Source organism: Hipposideros armiger, unplaced genomic scaffold (assembly GCF_001890085.2).
Source record: "Hipposideros armiger isolate ML-2016 unplaced genomic scaffold, ASM189008v1 scaffold_232, whole genome shotgun sequence".
In the NCBI taxonomy this organism is placed as follows: domain Eukaryota; kingdom Metazoa; phylum Chordata; class Mammalia; order Chiroptera; family Hipposideridae; genus Hipposideros; species Hipposideros armiger.
Genome location: NW_017731582.1, coordinates 1,861,338 through 1,871,441, shown reverse-complemented (window position 1 = coordinate 1,871,441; position 10,104 = coordinate 1,861,338). Strand labels below are relative to the sequence as shown.

At 51.9% G+C, this 10,104-nt stretch overlaps 1 protein-coding gene across 1 annotated transcript in view; it reads left to right on the top strand.

Moving 5' to 3' along the window:
- The first annotated feature begins 2,574 nt into the window (after window positions 1-2,574).
- PADI1 (peptidyl arginine deiminase 1) overlaps window positions 2,575-10,104 on the top strand; it is a 36,011-nt gene continuing 28,481 nt past the window's right edge. The window contains exon 1 of the mRNA XM_019654924.1: window positions 2,575-2,853. Within this exon, the coding sequence (XP_019510469.1) occupies window positions 2,585-2,853 (269 nt within the window). The 5' untranslated portion in view covers window positions 2,575-2,584. The remainder of the gene's footprint in view (window positions 2,854-10,104) is intronic.

Below are 10,104 nucleotides of genomic sequence, written 5' to 3'. Positions count from 1 at the left end.
CACAAGTCCACCATGCTCCACACTATCCAGAGCGGTGGCCAGGCATCCCCATTGCTCCACTCACCTGTATCCACCCATCCACCCACCCATCTATCCACCCACCCTTTCATCCACCATCCACCCACCCATCCACCCACCCATTCTTCCTTCTCTAATGGGAATAGGGGACCTGCTTTTACACTACACATCACATTACATATGAAAAAAATGACTCAGATTTCTGATAATGGGGGTGGAGGTAGGGGTAGAAACCACACACCCCTGAAGTGCTGTTTTGCTGGGTTCTGTATTCATGGGGTAAACCTAGACTTTATCTAGGTGCCTTCAGTATAATGAACTTTCTAGATCAAGAATATTTGTAATCAAATATGTTGGCAGTAAGAAAGGTCATTCCAGGAAGATCTTCAAAATCAAAGTAACCAAATAAATAAACGTTTATGCCTTTTTTTATGTCTCCCATCTTCCTAATCAGACTGGGGGTTCCTGGAGGCGGGGACTGTGTCCCCCTCTTGCCCTATCAGACTGGCCGTTCCCCTGACAGGTGGTGTTCCTCCTTTCACCAGCTCTCTCTGCCATCCTCCCATGCTAGACCTGTGAGCTCGGGGAGCTCTGGCTGTGCGTCCTTTATTTCATTCTGTCTCAAATGAGAGGACCCCATGGCTAAGGAGGGGTGTCCTGTGATTCCTGAGGGAACCCCCTTCCTCATCACTCCCGATGCCCCATATGAAGGGAGCACATCACCTGTAATTTCATCGTCTCCACTCAGAGGTCTAACAGACATTTCATGCCTAACAAGTCCAACATGGAAGAGCCAATCTCCCTGCCAAGCTTGCCTACCTCTAGCCTTCCCCATCTCTCTGATGACAACTCTATCCTTCTGGCTGCTGGGGCCCCAAACTCTCCAGTCACCCTTGACTCCTCTCCTTGTCTCACTCCCACGTCCAATCCATCAGCAAACCTTCTCAGTTGCATCTTCAAGATACATTCAGAATCCAACCACTTCTCACCATCTTCACTGTTACCCCCAGGACCAAGCCACCACCATCCTCTCTCGCCTGGGTGACGGGGAAGGGTGTTGCTGCACTGTCTGATTTACCCACACTTTACTTATGTAACTTATCGTCTGCTTCCCCAGAATATAAATTCTGTCAGAGCTGGGCCGGCCGAGTGGCACGATGGTTAAGAACTGGCTTGGGATGCCAGAGGGCCCCGGTTCGGATCCCACATATGAGGGCCAGTGACACTGCCCTCCACAGCTAAGATGCTGAACAACAGCTCAACCTGGAGCTGGGCTGCCATGAGTCACCGGCGACGGCGTAGGCTGTAGCCCCTGTGGCAGTGGGTTGCCATGGGCTACCGTATGTAGCCAGCAGCCAGCGTGAGCGGCCAGCAGCCGCAGTGAGCGGCCGTCCAGAAGCCGGCGACTGATCTGCCTCACCCGGGAAGAGCGCAATGATGGTGCCAACTTGGGCCAGTGAAGCAACGTCCTCCACAACTAGATTGAAGAACAAAAAAAAAACGACAGCAACTAGTCTGTTCCCCTTCCCGCAATTCCCCCAGCACTGTTCCCATCCCCCCAATTCCCCAATAAAAAAATATCTTAAAAAAAAAAATTCTGTCAGAGCAGAGGTGTGGTCTGTTTGGTTCATCCCCATCTACCTTTGTCCCCATGGCCTAAAGGAGTGCCTAACACAGAGCAGGCGCTCAACAAATGCTTGTCAAATGAATGAATAAAATTCCATAAACGCCCCGAGAGCAGGTGGGAGCCAGCACTCGCCAGAGCTCAAAGGAGGGTATTTTCAGAAACGAGTCAGCTCTCCCTAGCACGTTGCTCTGAGCTTCTTCTTAAATGCCCTCCCCACTGGCTGGCCAAGGATGCTCTCCTGGGGTGGTTTCCACCACCTGTGGAATCAGGGTACAAGGGCATGACTCCACCTTTTGGGGTCTAGTATAGTGCTGTGAGTCAGGTGGACCTGGGTGCAAGCTCTGGCTCTACCACTTACTAGCAGTGTGACCTGCAGCCATGATTCTCTTCTTATAAAATGGGGATGCTAGTAATAATTACTGACATTTCTTCTAGTGAATGCTAGGTGCCTAGCGCTGTGCTGAACCTCTCTCTCACACATGGCTCATGTAATCCCCCACATCAATCCAAAGGACAGGTGCTGTGGTTACAACTGTCATCTTACATGGGGGAACAGAGCCACAGAGAGGTGAAATATAATAACTACCCAAGGTCATAAGCTATAAGAGGCAGAGCCGGGATTGGAGCCCAGGCATTCTGATTGTGCTATGTTTTAAATGCTACCTGATATGAGATAAACATATGTGATAAGATCTGCAAACTGCTTAGCCAGCACCTGGCACATAGACAGCGCTTATAAAACTCTGACTTCATTCCAGTGTGGGTTCAGGCGCCAAGAGTTTGTAGAGGCAGAGCTGGGGAAGGGGGACAGGGGATAGTGGGGAGCTTGGTAGTCTTTTGTTGGCAGCTGAAACCCCCCTTCTCTATCCCCTAGAAGAGGCCTTGGCGCCTCTTCCCCTGGCCTCCCGGATTGACTGACCTGAGTAAGAAACATTGGGCATGGAGCCAGGAGGTGGGGACTTGAGCTTAGGCAGGCTAATCAGGTCACAGGGTGAAATTAAAAGGGAGGAGGAAAGCACCGACCCATCAGAACTCACCCTCCTTCCTGTCAACGAGGTGTCCAGGAGAGGAGCTGGACAGACAGGGTGTGCAGAGGTCGCGAGCCAGGGGCCCAGGATGGCTCCCCAGAGAGCTGTTCAGCTGTCCCTGAAGAAGCCCACCTATGCAGTGTGTGTGGTGGGAGCTGAGACATACGTGGATGTTCACAGGTGAGAACTGAGAGACACCCACCTGGCTGCAGAGGGCTGGGCTAGAACAGAGTACCTCGAGACAATGGGGTAGGGCGCCCAGTACCTGTTTTGGTAGCAGAGCTGGTAGAGTTGGCTGTAGAGCCTTGAGGGAGGGACTAGGGTATCAAGTCCACCTCGGGGCTCCTGCTCCTGGTCACCAGCCGTCAGGACTCTGGCCTCAGGCCCCTGGATAAGGGTTCTAGCTCTGAGCCCTGGGGGCCAGCTTGGGGGTCTGGGCTGTCTGTGTTTTTATGTCTGAATGGAATATGTGTGGGGCATCAGGACTGTTGCTCAAGATGGGGAACAGGCCTAGGCGTCCTCCAATTTCTTGCCAACAATTTTCTGAGGTCTTTAGAGGGTTGTGTGGTAACTTGATCTTGGAACCTAACTAGGGTGATAAGAATCAGGAGGGAGTGGTTAGGGGACGATACAGTGAATTAAAAAAGAAAAAGAACTTGCAACAAAATCTGGGGCTTGTGTTTGTGATGATGATGATGGTGGTGGTGACGACGAAGAAGATGATGATGATGGTGATGGTGATAGTGGCGATGACACCTAAGGGCAGCAGAAGCATCAGCTTCTCCTGTTGACCTAAAGCCTCCCTGTCCTGGCTCTGCCCAGGTGGGGGCAGGTCTAGGGACCTGACCCAGCCTCAGTTTCCCCACCTGGCTACTGATGGAGTTAGACCTGTGGATCTCTGGGGGCTTTTTCCAGCTCTGACAGACTAGCTATGGATTCTTGCTGGATCAGATAGGGCTGGTGGGCCTGCAGATGGGGGGCTCAGGGCTGGAGCCCCATCCCAGAGGAGGTGGGGGCCGGGGGCTGTTACAAGGTGGGGATCTGAGCTCCTATCGCCCTCTTGGGTCTCAGTACCTGTGCTCTCTCAGTCTGGTTTATGAACGCCTGGCTTCCACCTGGCCTCAGGTGAGCCTCTGGCCTAGAAGCCCGCCCTGCCCCTCTCTCAAGCAGTGGCCTAGAGCTCCAGTGACAGGGCTGAGAAAGAACAGCCAGGAGCCCGGGAGGTCAGACTTTGGCTGTAAGTCATGCTGGGGGCCCTGGGGTGGGGCTGTTTCTCTCAGAACTAGGTGGCCAGCAGAGATCCTATTTTCTCTTGCCCCTTTTTAAAAAAAATAATTAAAAAAAATTTTCTATTACAGTTGACATACAATATTATATTAGTTTCAGGAGTACAACATAGTAATTAGGCATTTATATAACTTACGAAGCGATCACCCCAGTAGTCTAGTACCCATCTGAGGCCACACATAGTTATTACAATATTATTGACTATATTTCCTGTGCTGTACTCTACACCCCTGTCTGCTGCCTTTTTCACATCAGTGTTGCCAGACTTAGCAAATGAAAATACAGGACTCTCAGTTAGGTTTGCATTTCAGATAAACAGTAAATAAATTTTTTTTAGTACAGTAGCTCCTCCTTATCCGTGGTTTCACTTTCCACGGTGTCAGTCACCTCTGGTCAACCATGGTCCAAAAATGCAAATTGGAAAATTCTAAAATAAACCATTCATAAGTTTTAAACTGTGCACTGCTGTGAGGAGCGCGATGAGACCTCTAGCCATCCCGTTCCATCCCTCCTCCTGGGCCGTAAATCATCGCTTTGTCTAGCATATCCACCTCACTGCATGTCATCACATAGGCATTTTGTCACTTGACATCATCACAAGAAATAGAAGGGTTAGTGCAGTACAATAAGATATTTTGAGAGGCCACAGTCACATCACTTTGATTACGGTATCTTATTATAATTGTTCTCTTTTATTATTAATTATTGTTGTTAATCTCTTACTGTGCCTAATTTATAAATTAAACTTAGGTATGTATGTATAGGAAAAAGCATAGTATATATAAGTACTATCCATGGTTTTGGGGCATCCACTGGGGGGCTTGGGATGTATCTCCTGCGAATAAAGGGACATGTTGCATGAGACAGAATTGTATTTTTTAAAAATCTGCTGTTTAGCTAAAATTCAAATTTAGCTAGCCGTCCTGCACTTTATCTGGCAACCCTGCTTTAACAGCAAGAGCAGGGAAGAGGTCTCTAGCGGGCCCCCAGCTTTCTGGTTCCAGAACCCTGTTCTTATCCCCAGGGGGTGGGTGCTCCTGGAAGGTACTTTCAGAACCTCAGGCCCTTCGTGGTGCTGCTAAGGTCAGAAGCCAGGAAACCTCGGTACTGGTCCAGCTCTGCTGCTGACCTTCTGCCTGGCCTGGGCCGAGTCATCGGCCCTCTCTGAGCCCCGACAATAGGAGCTGAGTCCCCTCTCCAGTTCAGTGTGGAGGCGAAGTGGCCTGACTCTGGAACTGGACAGACTTGGGTTCTTATCCTACTTCCATTTGTGGCTGCGTGACCCTGGGCAAGCGGCTTCACTTCTCTGAGCCTCGGTTTCCTCATCTGACAAATGGGGAAACATTAGTACAGACCTTAATGGGTTAGGGGGAGGATAAATGAGACATGCGTGTATAGCGCTTCCTGCATGGTTGGTGCCCTGGGAGTGGGAGGCGCTCACAGCAACGATGGCTCTGTGGGTTTCCTCTTCTCTAATATCTGTTGTTCTCACCATGCCTCAGAAGGTGGAAGGAGCAGAGGACAGATCAGGGAACATAGGACGATGCTGACTGTAAATCTCCTTTGGGATCACCAAGCACCTTAGCATCCCCAAATGCGGGCCCCTGCACAGCTGCGGGGCAGAAGGAAGCGGCCTGCCTGTTCGTAGCTGTTGTGCTCTGGTTGACTCTGGGAGAGGGTGCTGCTTAGGGGTCCTGAGTGAGCACTTTGAGAGGCTGCTATCCAAGAGCCCTTCGGATGGTGAGTAGGGTCATAGTCACTGAGAGTCTTTAAACGACAAAACAGAAGTTTATTCTGTAGCAGATTGGTTTAGAAGTAGACCTAAAGAAGAACGCTTGCCAGCGAAGTCTGCCATAGGTACAAAAAAGGGGGACGTGGTATTGCCAAGACAGGTGGGAGAAGGGGCGTGACACTGTCAACTCAGAAAGGTTTTTTTTTTTAAAAGATTTTATTGGGGAATTGGGGGAGGGGAACAGCGTTGCCCCACTGCAGCCTATGCCGTTGTCAGCAACTCACCGCAGCCCTGCTCCAGGTTGAGCTGTTGTTCACCATCTTAGCTGCAGCATCACTGGCCCTCATGTGGGATCCGAACTGGGGCTCTGATGCTCAGAGCTGGAGTCCCAAGCCAACTCTTAACCAAGGTGCCACTCAGCCGGCCCCAGAAATGTTTTAAGAGGAGCCTGAAGCTCATCCAGGGACTGGACTGGCCAGGAGGAAGGGGCTACACTTGATAATGAACTTGGGGCTCCCCAACCCCATTCCTAGGTGCCTTGCCAGCTCTGGTCAAGCAAGGGGTTTCTATTTAGGCTTGCTAGTAGAAGGGGAGAAGCCCCTTGGAAGAGGAGGTGTGCCAGTCACCTGAGCTGCCCAGAGTCTGAGTCCTCCAGGAAAGCCAGTGGAGATGTGTGTGGGGGGGTGACATCATGGGAAGTGATTAATTTCTCTAGGTGCTGTGTGGACTGATTATTTGGAGAAATATTTGTGTTTGCGGTAATTGTATGCCCCGGGGTATCCCAGCCCAAGGAACCCTTAGAGATTTCTTGCCTCAGCATGTGCTGTAGATCCTACCCCCTCATTGCAGCGGACTATTTCACCATCCTGATCCCCTCACCCCAATGGGCTAGCTCATCACACCCTGTCCCCCTTCACCCCAGCAGGCTTGCTCACCACCCTGACCCCTTGGGCCTAGCCAGATGACCCTAGCTGTCCCTGTCCTTGCTTGAAGGTGGTTCCCAGAGGACTCATGCCAAAAAAGAGGGGCTGGGCAGTGTGGGGAATCCATTAGGGGTCCAGCATGGTCCTCCTTGTCTGCCAGAGGCCAGAGCCAGAGCCCAGGCTGGAGGCCATAATGAACGTTTTATTCTTAGAGAATGGAGGAGAAGGCGGACTGGGCGGGCGATGGGGACATTCTCCAGGATTTTTCCCAAACCTCCCCCAGCCCTGCCAAAGCATCAAAGCAAAAGAGACCCTTTGGATCTCTATCGCTGGAATTCCAGGAACACAGGGAGGAGGGTCTGTGTAGGGCCTCTCAGATGAGTCAGAGAGAGGATCCAGGCCACTTCCTCTTTATGAGGTTCCCTGTATTTCAACAAAAGAAAATGCCAAAACAGAGTTATCAAACTTCTGGTAAATAGCTTCTTAGTGTTTACATTGAGTAAATTAATGCTTTTAACGTGCACAGAAGTAGCGTGAGGCATAATTGTGCTTCTCATGTGGTAATTATAAGACTGATGCCAGCGCCAGTCACGGTGACTGACGGGTCTTGACAGCCAGGCGGGGACACAGATTTAGCGCCAGGTGAGGACCTTCTCTCCTTCTTGCTCCGTCCTGTTGCTACATTGCATTCCTTCACCAGAAGTAATGTTAAAGTTTCAACTTGACGGTTCTTAGCGAGGCCTGGCTCCCTCACGACTTCCACGGGACCACGAGAGGCCCGAGAGCTATAGGCTGTGGACACGGAATGGCCGAGTGTGTGTGTTCTTGAAATGTAAAATATCGGCATCAGGGATGGCTTCCGAGGCCAGCCACCCCTTCATTCTACAGATGTCCTTGTCGCCACCTGCGTTTTTCAGACCGCCGGGAGATCTCTTCTACCAGTCACGCTTTCCTCCCCTTTTCTGCCCATAACCCCTCCCTTGTGCCCCATCTCCTACTCTTATGTCCAGTCTTGGTATCTCCTCTGATTCTTTACTTTCTCCTCTTCCCTTCCCAGCGCCCGTCCCTTCCAACCCCTCACTCGCTCTCTCTCCTCCCCAGACCCCACCCTTCCGCTCTCAGTACGCTGGGGCCCACCAGGTAAACCTACTCTCCTGAGCCAGTGGACCCTGAGAGAAGCTTCCAGAGGCAAGGAATGGGGGCAGGGGTCTTTCACTCGTGGTGGAGCTCCCTCCTCAACCCCAGAATGCTTTCCCTGTGATGTGTTGTCCTCTCCTTAGCTCCGTCCAGAAAAGCTTCCACTCCCTTCTCTGTGGTTTCTAAGCAGCTGTTCAGCTCTGTTAAGTGGTCCTGATGCTCAGAAATGTGGGGCTGGAAGGATCTGAGCGTCATTGCTGTGACTCCTGAGAACAGGATGGCAGTAGCCATAACCGGCTGCTGGGGGTCAGGCTGGTGCTTGCAGGCTGTGTGAACTTGACCGGTTCCTTACCTTCTCTGAGCCTATTTTCTTCCATGCCAGATGGTAATAAATATCGCCTGTTCTTTGTACCTGGAAATTTGGCCCCCACCTTATAGATGAGGAATTTCATAATCCACAGAGCACAGACATGCTTTTCTTCAGTTTGCAGATGGGGAAGCTGTGGCTGAGAGGGGAGAAGTGTCTCATGACCCTGACTCTCCATTCAGGGCTTTCTCTCAGGGACGGTCTAGTCCCCCACCCCTGTTTGCCTCTGCTGGGAAGGCCCGTGGGTACAAGCTGCCGCCCCTTCCTAGCCGGTCCCCATTCTTGGGCAGGCAAGTGTCCACTTGAAAGAAGGCTTTTGGTGTGCCCCTCCTCGAGCAATGACAGGGCATAAGGCACCCATGAGAGGGAGAGGACACAGCCCGGTGTTACCCTGGACTTGGGAGAAAATTCCCTCCAGTGATGTGGGGTCTCTGTGGGAGGTCAGCTGTTTCCCTCCCCGACCTCTGTTAGCCACAGCCAACACCCAGGGAAGACCTAGGAGAAAGCCACACCTGGCCGGGGCTCTGAACCTTCGGCGACCCCACTGCAGTCATTTAACAAACATTACTGGCCACCTGCTCTGTGTCCAGATTGGAGACGATACGGCCCACGAGGGGTTTCCATCTTAGGCTGGAGCTACAATCCTTCAGGATGTGGGTGCTGGAAACCTCGTAGCTAATCAGGTTTCTCGGTCAGGTCAGAGAGTGAAGGGGGGTGCAAGAACCCTCTTCTCCACTGACCCTCCTCCCCAGGGTCTGCCTACTCCCCCATGCCCTTTGTGACAGTCATGACAATGATGGCAGCACTGTTGTGCTTACAGTGCTCACTGCATTATCTCAATTAAATCTCACAACAAGCCTAGGAGGTAGGGACTATGATCCCCATTTTACAAACGAAGAAACTAAGGCACAGAGAGGCTGAGAGACTGATCTGGGAATCTTCTGTGTTGCTGGGTTAGTGTGAGGTGCGGAGTGGGGGCAGGGCAGAGGATGAGCTTTGGATTCAGACCCAAGTGGGGTCCAGTCCCTGCGCTGCCACTGTCATCTTGTATGTGACCTTTCTCTGAAGTTCAGTTCATCTTCTGTAAAATGGAGAGAGGAATATAACTGCCCCCCTCAGCATACAGGTGCCATAGGGACAGAATTAGAATGAAGTAAAAGCATGTTGTAGGCTGTGATGTATCTGCCCCGTGTGGGCCCTACCCTTGTCACCCTGGGGTGATTCACCCCCCTTTTCCAGTGCCTGGCACAGTGCCTGACACACAATAGATGCTCAGGAAATGCATGTTGAGGCAGAATGGCTGGCAGCAGTAACAGGAGCCCCCGTATGCTCCTGGGGTGCTGCTCTCCTTTAGGACTGGAGCCCATGGGGGGGCTGGCCAGCTCTGTGGGACTGTTGGCCCTGGTGGGTCTCAGCTCCAGGCAGACGCACCCACAGAGCTGGCTGCACCAAAGAGGATTTGCTGGATCCTGCTGGTTGGTCCCATGGTACTTCCTGTGGCTTCAGTTCAGGGACCTTCAAGTCCAGGAGGGTGGCACCTTGGGGGCTCCTGGCAGGCAGGTGGCTGGCCTGGTCTGCTCAAAGGCTGCCTACTGGCTTGCTCTTTAGCCTTTCCATCCAATTCTAGATTATTCTCTGCTCGCCTCTCCCCAGCACAGTGCCCTGGGTAGCCCTCCAGGGAACACTGGTCCTTGGCCACCCCTCCCCCCCATACCCACCCACCCAGCTCGAGGCTGAGTCAGCACCATTCTATCCTCCCTGCCCAGACCCTAGTCCCTAGGTGCTGGTGAAGTCCAAGTGGCAGGTAGGGTGGATGGCGTGGGAGGAACTTCACCACGGCAGGTATGTTTCTCCTCACCCTAGAAACCATACAGTAAACTTGAGATAAGGTGTGGCCTGAGGAGCCCCAGTGGGTGGAAGCAGGTTCCAGCCAAGCAAAAGGAAAAACTTTCTAATTACCTGAGTTGTCTGAGTTGTCAAGGCAT